Source organism: Lygodium microphyllum, chromosome 17 (genome assembly GCF_053477565.2).
Source record: "Lygodium microphyllum isolate KBCC chromosome 17, Lygodium_microphyllum_v1.1.10, whole genome shotgun sequence".
NCBI lineage: Eukaryota > Viridiplantae > Streptophyta > Polypodiopsida > Schizaeales > Lygodiaceae > Lygodium > Lygodium microphyllum.
This window is the reverse complement of record NC_141151.1, coordinates 120,320,228-120,335,615: the sequence shown is the minus strand read 5'-3', so window position 1 is coordinate 120,335,615 and position 15,388 is coordinate 120,320,228. Positions and strand designations below refer to the sequence as shown.

General features: G+C 46.3%; 1 protein-coding gene across 1 annotated transcript in view; it reads left to right on the top strand.

Moving 5' to 3' along the window:
* The first annotated feature begins 4,092 nt into the window (after nucleotides 1–4,092).
* The window catches only part of LOC148022305 (uncharacterized), a 47,715-nt gene continuing 36,419 nt past the window's right edge, over nucleotides 4,093–15,388 (top strand). Inside the window, exon 1 of the mRNA XM_087696732.1 lies at nucleotides 4,093–4,359. Coding sequence (XP_087552858.1) covers nucleotides 4,188–4,359 — 172 coding nt within the window. The 5' untranslated portion in view covers nucleotides 4,093–4,187. The remainder of the gene's footprint in view (nucleotides 4,360–15,388) is intronic.

Here is a 15,388-nt window from a genome sequence, read left to right as displayed (position 1 = left end):
TGTGGGTACTCCCCTACCCTAGCACTTCCTTTTTCGACCATCTTAGGAGTTGAGATTTCTGCCTCCGCATCAGTGACCTTATTTCCAGCACGCAGAGTAGTGGTAGTCTCGGTTTTCATCGTGATCTTAGCTTCAGGTTTCTTCTTTCTCTGTCTACGGCTCTTCTTCCTGATCGAGGATGCATCGAGGTTGCTCGAACCTGGAAACGATATGCCGACCTGCTTCGTCTGTACTTGGATCATGACACGTAATGGGATAGGTGTGGCCTCCCCATCGAGGTTCTCAACACTGAACAATCCAAATAGGACAGATGGCATGTTGGATGAACTTGAGGAAGGTTTTCGCTTGGGATAGTCAATGAAGATGTGAGTGATTCCTCACTTTGGGGACCTTAGGTCTGCCTTGTCTCTATTTGGTTGCTCCCTTTCAAGACAGTGCGATGAGACATGCCCTGGATGACCGCAAGTCCAACATATGATTGGATCCTGCGTCTGCCCTCCTAGGCCTCTACCTCGGCCTCTTCCTAACACCATTACCGGTATTGGTCGATAGTCCATAAGGACTGTGTTGCTCTCGTCATCGTGCGAGACGTATGGGTATTTGTAAGTCTCTTCCTCATTTGGCTCCTCCACGTAGTGGACTGGAGCACCAGTTGTTGGTGGATGAGTCACGTACAAACCAGGTGGTCTAGGTATGCCTGTAGGGTTTATGTCCATTCTAGGAACAATCGGTTTAACGTTGTTAGGTGCAGGAAGGGCCAATGGGGCCCCCTTTCTGAAGAATTGTTGGGGTCTACTTGCTAGATATGGCTAGTCGTAGGGTTGCGAGTACGAGAGTCTTCTTGGTAATCTACAATGCGCAACGTCGTGACCAAATCTACCGCAATTAGTACAAGGTCGTGACCTAGGGTCTTGACACTCGGCCGTCAAGTGGTTTTCGCCACAGTACACGCATTGGATATGTGGCCACATTGGTCGTCTCAACATATCCTGCAATTTGGATATCTCCATTTTTACCTCAGTCAAGTCTTGGTTTGTCTCAGTGGCTTTTCCCTTGTCCTGGGCTATTGGACCTGATCATTCACTAGAGGCTGACTCTCTCTCTGAACTTTGCGAGTTGGTCTTTTCTGAATCTTCTAAATTTGAGCTCCTGGAGCTGCGCTCTTTCAATTGGTCATCCACTCGAATGGCCTCTTCAAACACCATAACTATCGAGTCTTGCTGCAAGCTCAAGTTGCCTGCCAAGGCCTTATACAGCTCCTCACTCTATATTCCATTGATAAATATGGTGGACACTGCTCTTTCGGTAGGTCGTTCGCCCATGGGGATTCTCTTGAAGAGGCTCCTCACGTGGGTGACATAGTCGCGAATGTCCTCTTTCTCTTTCTGCTTGACATTCATAAGTCTCACTCGCAGATTGTCAGAGTATCCAGGCTCGAAGAATCTCTTGATGAAGAGGTTTTTGAGGCCGTTAAAGTCCGTTCATTCTCTGGCATCTAGACTCGTATACCAAGTCCTACCCTTGTCGTCTAAGCAAAGCCTGAATGCTTGAGAGCATTGAGTCAAGTCAGTGAGGTCATTGGCCTCGTAGACTTGCTCAAATTACTCTACAAAGTTATATGGATCGTCATGGGGTTGGTACTTGTTGAGTTACTTTGCAACAATTGGGATTTTAGACTGGCCCTTAGAGCCTTGGTTTGCTACTAATCCTGCTAGTAATGATGTCGCTAGTGTTGCAACACTCTACTCCATTGATGTGTTGTCGAGTAGTCGCTTCATGAGAAGCTCACTCAATGTCAAGTCTCCTTCCAGGGCTCTCTCATGATCCCACCTGCCAGGTTCAGCACCCGCTATACCTCGTGCAATTCTACGTTCTGCCTTAAGCTCCTAGCACGTTGGTCCTGGTTGTATTTCATTATGCCTTGCAGTGCCTTGTGGGCTAGCTTTCGTTCCTCTTCCAAGTTTGTTATGATGGCTTTTGTCGTTCTGCTGCGGTGCTCATACTGAGCGTGCGCATTGTAGCTACTTACCAACTCTTGAATTGCCTTTGGTAAAACTCCTAAGTCGAGTTCCTCGTTTGGCCTATGGTCTGAGCGTTCCTCTGTTATGATCGCGTTCTTGTGCTCCACCAAGTTGTCGATCAGGTTGAGTAAGTTGGTCAGATCCACCTCTCTAGTGCCGCTTCCTTGGTCCTACTCTGTGCTTTGGTTGTCTGTCCATGTCTTGGGATCTTCTCCTACTAGTGGGTTCCTTGATGTGTTTATTTGAGTGAGTTCCTTGACTTATTGCATCCAATCCTCAATTTGCCTCTACTCAATATGTGTGTGTTCTTTTCCGTGCACTTGTGCTCAATCAGGCTTTCAGTTGTCCTTAAGTGTACTTCAAGTGCAAAAATTTAGGGTGAGTGCGAAAAACAAGTATCTAAGCAGCTTACGCACTCTCTCACTTCGTTTTAGGCCTAATAGGCTTGTTGACCCGCGTCTGACCGTCTTGTCCATTTTTAGGGTTTCTCACTGCGTTATCTTGCCCGTTTTAGGGTTATTTAGGGTCTTTGACTCAGCTGGCTGTCACTAGGACTCTAAGTCTAGCAATAGCCTACTTGAGCTGCTAGGTGATCGTGTCCTACAAATTTGCCTATTCCTTGTGCCAGAATCGAGTTCCGCACCTCGGGGGTACTTATGAAGGTTTACACGGTTGGAGAATTTGGAAAAATCCTGACTTGGCCCAACTCGTCCAAGTTGCAGGGGCTGAGTGTGTCACTCGGACGGGCTGAGGGCCGAATGGAATTGTGGGCCGAGTGGATTCACTCGGATGGGTCGAGGGCCGAATAGTAACTAGTCAGAGGGATAATGGGGGGTTTTTGATCATCCACTGACCATGGCTTGTAACTTTGAGTGCAAGTTCCTTTGTATTGAAGAGAAAATATAAATAGTTGTTTGGTAGATACTGTGGAATTCGAACTTTGCCTCCTAATGCTTCCTAATTAAAAACTATCAAGTTATGCACAAACTATATTAGTGAACAAGGATCATGACAAATCCCGATAAGAGTATGATTAAAAAAAAAAGCTTTTCCAATGCTTCATATCTTGTCTGTGTAGAACAATACATTTTTTGCCTACTTTCATGTTGATGGTCAGATGCTTGGGGGTTGCTCTTATGTCAATTGACCTGTTTGGTTGCTTTTGCAACCGGAGTGGGATCCTCTTGCTTGAGTTGCGCTATCATTTTTTTCATCTTGGGTGATTGATTGTACCGCTTGAAGGATGTTCTCCTTCTTCCTAAGGTACACTAGACCCACCACTAACTCCTTTACCATGACCATTGCCAGCTTCTATAGCGTCTAGGCCAAGAGCTCCTTGAAGACCTCTACCCAAGATAGGGAAGGTGAAGTGTTGTTGTGCCATAGGAACCCATAGGTAGAGGTGAGAATCTCCAGGAGGGGTTCCTATGTCTCCCTTAGGTGGTTCATTGAGTCCATTGGACTAGAGGAGATTGGGTATGAGGTGTTGGAAAGCTGGGTTGGCAGAATGAGTTGCTTGCCCTTAGTGATTCAAAGTTAGGGACTTTGTTGCTGGTGCTATTGGAAAGAGGGCCACAACTTGACATGATGTTGGCAAGTAATGATCCAAAGAGAAGGCCTTGGGAAATCCCCTTTATGGTGGCAAGGTAATGTAAGCCGAGGCCGATTCGAAAACATTTTCCGAGTTTAAACCGCATGTCACATTGGGTTGCGAATCTTTGCTTGGGGAGGAATGCATGTTTGCCATGTGGCAGGGCCTAACTTAGCATTTGGCAAGGAACTTCTAGTTCCCCCAATGGAATTGGTGAACCAACTATGCTAGATTGAGCGAGCATGTTGGTCAGAGTTGCATTAGGGGAACTCTTGGGATAGTTCCATTACGCAGTTCCTATCTGTCTGGTCTTGCCCAATATGAGCCAAGAAAAGTTGTTGGTGTTTGGATGAGGACTACATCCATGCGTGGATGCATGCCAAGATGTCTTAGGCCCTCAAAAAGGGCATAGTTCAGACCAGGAGGAAGATGATAGTTTTTAATCCGTTTTTTTTAAAGAAAAAAACGCATATTTCTCGCAAGGAGGAAGATCATAGTTGTTAGTGGCCCATGCTGGCCTCTGGAGGCGGACGTGGCAGTTCTTTCTTCGCTTCATTTGCTGCCCGATCATCGCCATGACGACGACGACGGCCAGCGCGACGGGCATGGCAGGCAGCCTCAAACCTCAGGCGTCCCTTCCTTCTTTCTCCGCTAACAGTCATCAGTCGGCTTCCTTCCAGCCGCATCCTCAGCATTGCCGTCTCAGAGCCTTCCGTGTTAATGCTCAAGGAGGTCGAGGAGGTCCAGGTAGATATTGTTTATTGTACTCTCTATTTGCAAAACCAGAGCATTCAGTACCTTCCATCGATCAGTGAGAACCTCAAAACAAGTAGCAGAGATAGAAATAGTGTATGGAGCTTCGGTCCAGAATCCTTAACTAATGTGTCCTGATCTCAGAATCTCTCATGCCCAGCTAATGGTACTGTTTTGCCACTATTCGGAGAAAACCTGCTCATTCATTTTTTAGAGTTTCCAATTTCACGGCCCTGTACGTTGCTTCTTTAGAGTTTCAACTTTCATGGCCTCTGTTAGCTGCACTCCATCCTTGGTAGCATTCAGAACCTCCTCTATATGTACATCAGACAGGAATTACTCAGCTCTTTTGAGGTGCAATATGCCCTTGCAATGTGTCGCAGCAGACTTATAGTTCTGTCAAAGAGATGGTATTTTAGGGTGGACTTGGTGATTTTCCATAAGTACGGACTCAGTTTAGGAAATTCTGTTTTAGAGCCCTCGATAGTAGCAGATCAAGATAGTATATGGAATTCTGTAGGGGCGGTGGCAGCAAAGTTATAACATAGCTATCAAAAACAAGGGGGATTAAAAAAGATGATTAAAGCAATATACCTAATGAGATCAAGGATAAAGATGCTCAGACAACAAACAATAAGTACTTGTTGTTGTAGGGCAACCATAATGGAGTTGGTCAACACCTCTTCATTATGATTAGAAAGCATCTGAATGTCACATTAGGCAAAATTTGGACTAAAAATGGGCCCTATAAATTGATTGAGCATCAAATTCAGTGTATACACCTGATAGTCAGCTCAAAATTAGATTGCTATGAAGGACGCTTATTTACTTGTAAAAGGAGTCCTGTGGCTCATTGTACAGCTAGATAATGAATGTCGAGTGGTCTAGTAGTTACACATATAGTTAAGTGTTAGCCTAATTTTTCTTGCCTTATTTTCCCCTCAGTTCAGTGTCTACATATTTATCTGCCATGGACATCTCAAAAGCTTCAATGTGTGGCACAGGTACCTAGTGTGTATAGATTGAATACCTATTCTGAAAAGCACAGGCTAGCATGATAGATGGGGGTGCCATTGTCTATGTCGGTACAAATGCAACTGCTTTAGGAGAATCTATGGCTGCATTGTACACGTGGAAGGCTACATGCAATCTGTGTCTCTCTTACCTTTATGCTTCCATAGTGACTTAGAACAGTAAACTGAAGATGAAGTGTGTGAGAGTGAGTACTTGTAACTGTGCAAGGTTGTAGCCCTCCCTTGCTTCTGTGTGAGGAGATTTATTGCCTTTTTACACAAGTCTTGTTGAACCGTACAGTTGGAGCAGCCTTTCAACAAGTCAAGTGAACAACAATGTGTTGCAACATTGCAACTGAACTTGCACAACTGATCTTTGATTGGCTACCCTGAAGGAATGAGCTCATCATGCATATGTGCGTAGACTTTGAGGGTGGTCTGCTGCAATACCTAGAAAGGACAGCATACTGGCTGAGGGCTGTGGTGGAAACTTGCATAATTGGACAGCAAGATTGATCACAGCAAGCGGCAAACTTTGCTGGTAGCTAGCAAGTCTGAATTGAGCTTAAATGCAGGCATACAAAACTGGATAGCAACCTGCATGTATCCTCACCCTATATTTGTGTGGTTGCTTGATAATTGAACGTTACCAGCTGAGTGCAAACATATATCTTGGATCATTACCCTTCTTCCTTGATTAGAGTTCTTTCAATTGTTTTCAGCTTTAGTGTTTTCACTTATGATGCAGAGAGAATAAGCCTTTGCTTCTTTACACCTATAGAGTACCAAGAAAGGGTAGGAACCCCCTCTCAACCATGGATGTTGATGCTGAAGGGGAAAGAGGAACCTGATGTCAGCCTTTTTGTAGTGCTGAGAACCATGAAGAAAGATGTGGATGAAGTACCCCAGCTGGAGGACCTAGGGAGAAGCTACTACTGTGATAGCACCACGAGATGTGGCAAGATTTACCTCGAGAGGGGAAGCTTCCATGTTGGTAGCAGAGCAAGTCTCCAAGGAAGATGAAACCACAAAGGAATGGCAAACTTCCCATGTCTCCAACCTAGGAAGTACCAGTGCAAACTTGCATGTTCGTCCTAGATTGAAATACAAAACCTTGCAAAATAGATTAGAACTGGCAAAAATAGGAGCTTTATGTTAACTAGTCATCACTTGGACAGGTAGGGCCATGTGGCAGGTAGTGAGCCAAGTGCCACGTGGCAGCACTCGGCTGCATTAATTGCAGTTGACCCATAATTTTTTAGCCATTATTTTAAGCCTATTTATAGGCTTTGTCTCCAGCAATCTTTGTCAGTTGTGTCCCATAGATTTGAGGCTGTAGACCGTGGAGACTACCCTAGGGGCTGATGGAGACCGAGATCTTCGAGGTCGAGACCTACGCAGATATTCTCTCTGCACCCATGTATAATTCTGCATCCTTATACAACATTCTTCACTGCAGATTTTTTGCGTTTCATTCTCTCTCTCTCTCTCTTCTCTCTTTGTTCACTCTTTGTCTCTGTCATTCTCTTCTGCATTGCTTTACTCTGACATCGTATTAGAGCACTTAAGGACTGACCTAGGGTGTACCCATCTGAAGAGGAGATTTTAGTGCGACACAAGGCTGCGTTTTCAACATTTAAGTGTGAGCAAGTGGGCTGTGCATCAAAACAAGGCTGAGGTGAGCGTGGGCATTGTGAGAGTGCGCTGCGAATAGGGAATACGAACACGGAGGGAGAGAGAGAGAGAAAGCAGAAAATAAGGAAGAGAAATCTGCATTGACTGAAATGAATGCTGAATACAAACGGGAAGGCGGAAGGAGACTGATCAGTCCCTGCAAGCAGCCCACAGCGTCAATGAGGGCACCAGATCAGGTTGATGATGATGGCAGCACCACCACGGGGGAGAAGGAGTGTCGGAATCTGCAAGAAGACAAGTGATCAAGTGGGGAGGGGGGCTGCCTATAAATAGGCAAAGGGCAAACCCTAACCCTAACCCTAAAATGGGCGCAAACCCTAAAAATGCCCTAAAATGGGCGCCCCACAACAATGACCAAAAAGTGGTCGGACAGCCAGTGGCTGCCCACTAAAAGAGGCCAAAAAGAAATACACATCCTAAGATAGCCAGTCGAGAGTGACTGGCCTCCCCCATCATAACACATGACAGACATGTCAGAGCTCCTAATGTCCTCATCTGACTCAGACTGAGGCTCACAGGCAGGAGATGATAAGGCATGACAAACACGACTGCTAACACCCCCTCTCAGATCCTAGATGTGGCTGAAGGCCGAAGAGGAAATAGATCCTGGGGTGGCAAGAGGAATGCCAATGTCGATGAAGTTCGTCGATATAGACTGTCGCTGAAGGAGCTCCTCACGATCCCGGGAACCCCCCTCTAAAACACTAGGGGCCAGGGAATCCACAGCCGCATCACCGAGATCGTCTGCCTCTGAAAGGGATGGGGGGTACGAGGGAACCACCTGAGGAGAAGGTGGGGGATGGGAAGGAACCTGTGGAATAGAAGGTGCACAAGTGGGAACGGGTGTAGCAAGAGATTGCCGCAGAGGACCCTGTATCAAAGAAGGGGAATGGAGCCTGTAAAGCCCACTCTCCTGCCAACCTGTAGATAAGACAGCTCCTGTAAAAGAATCCTCAATAACAATGGCATGTTCGGTGAAGATCACTCGTGTGCCAAGCCTCGTAAGGCCATAAACTGAGAGGAGGGGAAGGCCCAAATCCAGAACATGTAGGGCCTGTGAAAAGGAGCTCGAAGGTCGGTCGGTAAACAAAGGCAATGTGCCAACACCACGAATAGGCACCGATAAAATGTCACCAACAGTGATTGAACCCTCTGATGGACGGAGATCCTGTAACAAATCACCTCGGGGAGTCATATGACTCGAAGCACCATTGTCCATTAATCAAGGCTGCGTAGAAGACACTGCAGCCACGGAAGAAGGATCCTCCTCCAAAGCATGGATATGAAGGAACACTGACTCATGGGTAACAGCTGGTGTAGAGGTAGAAGAAGGCTCCGATGTAGATCCACCCTTTGCTCCCGGACGAAGGTGAGGGTACTTCTTCCAGCATTTCTCCTCGGGATGTGTCCCTTTCCCACAGTGTGGGCACTTCGGTCTCTTTGAATCTGAGTCAGAGCCTGAAGAACTGTCCTTCTTCTCAGCCTTTGACTTCTTCTTCTTCTTCTGTCCTCCCGAACTTGCAACAAAGGCTCTAGTGGAGTCGGATCCACTAGCACTGACCTCTCGGAGTCGCTCGTCATGCTCCAAGACAAGCGGGGATAGCTCCTCCCATAGAAGCTTCTCACGGGTCCTCGATGTAAGAAGGCTGGTGTAGAAGACATCAAACCGAGGCGATGGCAGCTGAGTCAAGAGAATCATAGCCATGTCTTCAGAAGATATCGTCCGACCGAGGGATGCAAGCTCATCCCTCATATCCTGTAATCTGTTGATGTGGTCCTTCAAGGAAGGACTATCATCAATAGCAAGCATCCGCAACTTCTTTTCGAGAGATATCCGGTGGACAAACGTCTTCTGTTGATAGAGAGACGCGAGCTTTCTCCACAGGTCTGCTGCAGTCTTCAACCTGTGAACATGAACAAGGACAGAATCCTGCAAACTCAGAAAGAGGAAAGATCTGGCTCTAGAATTGAGCCGATCCCATAAGACTGCACGATCCATAGATGTCCCATCTGCGGGATCCACCTTAGGCCGGGGAATAGGAACAGAAACAAGCTCCCAAAGATCGAAGGAGTCCAAGATACACTCCACCTTGCAGGACCACAAAGAAAAGTTGGAGCCATCCAACCGGTCCTCTTTGGCAGTATGGGATCCATCATGCCTCTATTTGTCGGCGGCGTCGACACGCAGTAGAGGACTTACTGGCGTTGGTTCGTTCGCTGCTGGTGGACACCCCAGATGATGAATTTCTGCTGTCACTGGCAATGCGCTTGGCTGAGCTTATTCAAGTATTTCAGTTAAAATCTTATCAGCAAGCCAAACTGCACAACTTGACTGACACATTGCAAGATAGTGCTTGTCAGACTCATAAGTTCTTTCGCGCATTGCATGCTTCTCCTGCTTGATACGGGCACCTGTACAGGGGGTACCAAAGGCTGCATCTTCGGCCCACTGGAAGGGGCTCGCCGAGATACATGAATAGAAGGGGGATGGGAAAGAGGAATAAACTCCGGACGACGGTCCTCGTGATAGAAATCACGCCTCCGTTCAAATGAGTATCGAGACAAAAGCTTGTCATCTGAGTCATCAAAGCCCGTAAATTGATGAGAAGACATCTTCGATATCTGCAAACACCAAAACACAACAAGGGAAGGTTTCCGGTGCCGAAACACAGACACTAGAAGCTCCTGAGCTGGCCTCCTTGCACAGAACGCAAGGATGATGTCAAACGCAAGTGGTAACGATGCAATCGCCACAGAAAAACAGCCTCCTGCCTCAAAACGCAGCTTGGGAATAGGTCGCCAGCAGGAAAAGAGCCACCTGAAGATGGAACAACAGCCAGAACAGCAAGGCGCAGGCTGGAGGAGTGTTGCCCAGCTGGAGGAGGGCCGCCCAGGCTGAAAACGCAAATTTGGGGATGACGCCAACAGCAAACGCAAATAGGTGGACACCAAAACAGGCCGCCTTGATCAAGGAGATGGTGCTGAAGGTGACGCCTCTGCTGTTGGAGTTGTCTTGACCAGCAAACACAAGGTTGTGGGTGTTCTCCCGCGTAAAACTCAGCTCCGTGTACTCTCCTTCGGCTCTGATACCATGTGAGAGTGCACTGCGGAAGAGGGAATACGAACACGGAGGGAGAGAGAAAGAGAAAGCAGAAAATAAGGAAGAGAAATCTGCACTGACTGAAATGAATGCTGAATACAAACGGGAAGGTGGAAGGAGACTGATCAGTCCTTGCACGTAGCCCACAGCGTCAGTGAGGGCACCAGATTAGGCTGATGATGATGGCAGCACCACCACGGGGGAGGAGTGTCGGAATCTGCAAGAAGACAAGTGATCAAGTGGGGAGGGGGGCTGCCTATAAATAGGCAAAGGACAAACCCTAACCCTAACCCTAAAATGGGCGCAAACCCTAAAAATGCCCTAAAATGGGCGCCCCACAACAGTGACCAAAAAGTGGCCGGACAGCCAGTGGCTGCCCACTAAAAGAGGCCAAAAAGAAATACACATCCTAAGATAGCCAGTCGAGAGTGACTAGCCTCCCCCATCATAACACATGACAGACATGCCAGAGCTTCTAATGTCCTCATCTGACTCAGACTGAGGCTCACAGGCAGGAGATGAGAAGGCATGACAAACATGATTGCTAACAGGCATGTGAGGAAAGAGAAGATTTGCTGAAGTTGCTACTGTTTTTTTGCCATTAGAGAAGAAAGAAGGTTGCATTTTGGGCCTTCAAGTGCAGATTTTACCTTTTCATTGCCTCCGGTGGGTGAAGAAGGAGCAAGATGAGTGAACCATAGCCCTAGCAAGCTATATTTTCACAGTTAGAGGGGGCTGCTCTTGGTGTTTTGTGCAGGCATTGTAGGTAAAGATGTCTTTTGAGGCCGAGACAGAGTTTCAGGCGATCATGGACCGGAAGGTGCCCATCCTACTGGCTCTTTATTTAGATCAAAAGCTCGATGGTAAGAACTACCGCATTTGGCAGGTCATGATGCTTGCCATATTGGAGTCCTATGATTTGGCGGAGCTTGTTACGGAGGCTATCAATCGTCCTTCTTCGCGTGACGATTCTTGACTCTCTTCCAGTGAGAAGGTGGAGTTGGCAAAGGCTCAGGCACATTGGGATAAAATCAATGATCGCATTCACTCGTTTTTATTTCTCTCATGTACTATAGTTGTTCTCTCTCATATAGAGCATTTGACGGTGGCTAGGGAGATATGGCTGGAGTTGGATCAGACGTATAATTGGATGACCATCATGAAAGGAGTCTCTTTGGAAGTGCAAATGCAGACCATGAGTGTCAACAAGTCATCATCTATGCGTGAGCATATCAACAAGCTAAGGTAGCTTCGGATGCAGGTTCAAAACACAAGGAAGGTGATTACTTTTGAAGACATGGCGATAACTCTCCTTTCATAGTTACTACCTTGCTTCAGTGGTTTTTATTCTGCCTTGATTGCTTCAAGGCGGTTTGAGACTCTTCGGTGGGAAGAGTTGGTTCCTATGGTCTTGGACCAAGAGGAGCAACTAAAAGGAACCAATGCTTCGAAATCTGAGGCTTTGATTGGTCAATCCTCTCAGAAGAAGGGGAAGGACCAAAAGAAGGAGGACAAATCTAAGAAGGACAAAGACAAGGAGTCTACTTGTCACATTTGTGGCAAAACAGGTCACTGGAAGAACGACTGCCTCGACAAGGAGAAGAAGGAGAAGGAGAAATCTTCAAAGGATTCCGGAGTGGTGGCTGCTCCCTCATCAACTACTTTCCTTCATTTGGAGGCGATTGAGGATTCGACCGTGACGGCTTTTGATGCTGCGTTGACGGTTCCATTTACTCGGGAGTGAGTTGTTGACAATGGTGCCTCCCAGCACACGACTCCTTGCGTAGGTGTTACTCATTTGTGGCCTTCTCATGGTCAGATTCTCATCGGTGATAGTTCGTCTATTTCTATTCAGGGACGGGGCAACATGCATCTTATTCTAGATAGGCGTGGTGGTGCCCATGCATCTGAGGTACTTTATGTGCTGACTTTGGGGTATCATCTTCTCTTGGTGCACAAGATTTGTGCTTTTGGCCTTTTGGTCGAATTTGATATGGATTCTTTTCGGATTCTTGATCGAGGATCGAGACAGGTTTTTTCTTCAAGTTATGAGGAGAATGGAGTCTACAAGTTGCGGTCTTTTTTTGCCTTGACTTCTCTTCTTCTTAGGCATGCTCGGTTTGGCCACCTCAATTATGATTATCTTTGGAATGCGTTTAAGGAGGTTTGTCGGATATTGTGGTGAGCTAGCAGCCTTGTGTATCTTGCATCCGTGGGAAGCAAACTCGCGATGTTGTTCCCAGCAAGGCTTCGAGGCGGTCTTCAGCACCTTGGAGCTTGTTTCTACTGATCTTTGTGGATCGATGAGGATGGAATCCCTTCGAGGGAGCTTGTATTTTATGCTCATTGTAGATGATTACAGCAGGATGACATGGGTCTATTTCTTGAAGCTAGTTGCAGTCTTTCTCCAACTTTAAGGATTGGTTGCTCTTTGAGGAGAATTGATGTCTTCTACCACATGTGAGACTGTGTGGCTTCGGCGTTTGTTGGAGGAGCTTGGCTCCCCCCAGACTCGTCCTACTATTCTGTGGTGCGACAATGAGAGTTGCATTGCCTTGGCACAGAATCCCGTATTCCATTCTTGGACGAAGCACATAGAGATCCAGTACCACTTCATCAAGGAGAAGCTTGTGGATGAGACCATCGATGTGGAGTACTGTAAGATCGAGGAAAATCTTGCAGATTTGTTTACAAAGGCACTTCCCTAGGCTCTACTTCGCCAACATTCTAGATCCCTCCACCTTATGCCTTGTCTAGGATCTGAGAGGGGGTATTAGCTAGTCATCACTTGGATGGGCAGGGCCACGTGGCAAGCAGGCACCACGTGGGTGGCAGTTGGTCAGGTGCCACGTGGCAGCAGTCGGGGACTGTAGCAGTACCTGTATTTTTTAAGCCATTATTTTCGGCCTATTTATAGGCTTTGTCTCCAGCAATCTTTGTTATTTGTGTCCCACAGATTTCAGGTTGCAGACCGTGGAGACTGCCCTAGGGGCTGATGGAGACCGAGATCTTTGAGGTGGAGACATATGTAGATATTCTCTTTGCACCCGTGTATAATTCTGCATCCTTGTACAACATTCTTCATTGCAGATTTTCTGCGTTTCACTGTCTCTTTCTCTCTCTCTCTCTTCACTCTTTGTTTCGGTCATTCGCTTCCGCATTGCTTCACTTTGACACTTTATAATGAGATGCTTCAAAGCAAAATGAAACAAAAACTAAGTCTAAAATGAATGAAGAAAATATATGTGTGAATTAGTGAGTGTGTGAATGCAACGGAAGAAAAAGAAAGAAAGCCTAAGGACAAAGTAACCTATGGGCATGACTCACTTAGCCTAGGGAACTAAAAGAACGAAGTAATGTGAGACTAGTATAGTGTACCCTAAGGGTGAAAAGAAGAGAAGCCCAAGGACAAAGTAACCTATGGGCTCGACACATTAGCCTAAGGAACTAAGAGAACAAAATGATGTGATGTTGAGCTCAGAATGCATTACAAATTGATTAGCTCTTTAAAACAGCCCCAAAACATGTAAATTACCGAAAGTTTCATTAAACGACATGCAGTCCTAGAGAGTTTTTGTGTCCCACAAGCAAAACCCTAATTTGGGAGGATCCTTCTACATTTATAAATAGATAGGCTGTTGAGCTAAAACACTCTTTTCAGCTGATTTATTCTTAAACAGCCCCAATACACACTTGATTAATGGAAAACCTTAAAAAGGGGAGCGGTCCGAGAGAGTTTTAGTGGTCCCCCAAAAACCCTAATTCTTTGGGGCACCCTTCAACATCTATAAATAGACAGGCTGCCCCCATTCAGCCTTATTCTCGTCTGTACAAGTTTCACACCCTTGAGTGCAGATTTTAGCCATCAGACTACCTCTATGTGGTTGTCCAACCTTCGAGACTGTTGCCACCTCTCCATCAGCCCTTGCAGTGCCCTAGCGCTTTCCTCCAGGTTGTCCCGCATTGTTTGGTGCCTTCCTCCAGGCTGCATTTGGCATTGTCCGACCATTGCTAGCATCTTCATCACTTGCTAAAGCTTGCGTTGGTTCTAGACCAGCTAGGTGATACTTCCTACACACTCTAGTTGCTTGCGTTTGGTGTCTCTTCCTCTAGGCGACAAGTGCTGGTGCTCCTCCTCATCCAGGTGACATCCATAGTTTGCGTTTACACTTATCTGGGGGCTGCCTTCCATCTCCATAGCTTCTCCTACTTGCATTTGGTGCCCTAGACCCTTCTGGCATCATCATTTTGTGGATTCCTCACTCCGACTGGTGGTCGCAGACTTGGGATCCGTCCTTAGTGGAGATCACTCTTTGACACATTGCTTTGCCCTTGAGTATCTGTACACTCTTACCTTCATTTGTAATATTCATTCACTTTAGAGTTGTGTTCTTCTCTCCCTTCTTCTGTTTATATTTGAGTTTCTAAGTTTGAGTTTTGAGTTTTGCGTTTAGGGTCTGAGTTTTACTTTCTGTGTTTGTGTTTGTCTCTTTGTGTTTCTGTCATGGTCATACACTGCGTTCCCTCAGTACAAACCCTAGTAGTTTTCTTCACATGGTATTAGAGCTGATGCTCTTGTAAAGAGTATCCTGCGAATATTGTGGAGAGCTTGGTTTTGTGTGAGGCACACAATACGACTTGTAACTAAATCACAGTGTCACACATACCTTCTTCTCTAGTTCCTATGATGTCCTATTAGGCTTCTCCATCACTGGAGGCCTTGAGACGGCATTATGGACTCAGTGAGGAGGACGACACTTCACCTTCATCGTGACCTTTTTTTTCTACTCATATTCCTTTCACCCACATGACAAAGGAGGACTTTGAGGAGTACTATTGCAACAAGTATGGTGATGTTTACACCCCTCCTACCAATTTTACTACCACATTCGGGCCGGTTGGTGAGGCTGGCCACCTCTCCGATCATGGAGGATATACGTCATTTGGAACATCTGGCGATCCATCTTCATCATCTTAGCCAAGTCGAGTGTTAGGTTCGTACAATCCTTTTGAGTTGCATGAATCAAAACCCTCACCTGTTTCTTCTTTTGAGGTATAGGATCTGGATGGCTTTATGTATGTGAACTTCAATAGAGGGGGTTCTCGAAGTAGACGTAATTCAGGTACATCTATAGCTTTTATTCATTTAAGCATGTGACACACTTCTCAGTTTCCTTCCATCCCATCCTCTTCTACATCACACCTTGATATCCGC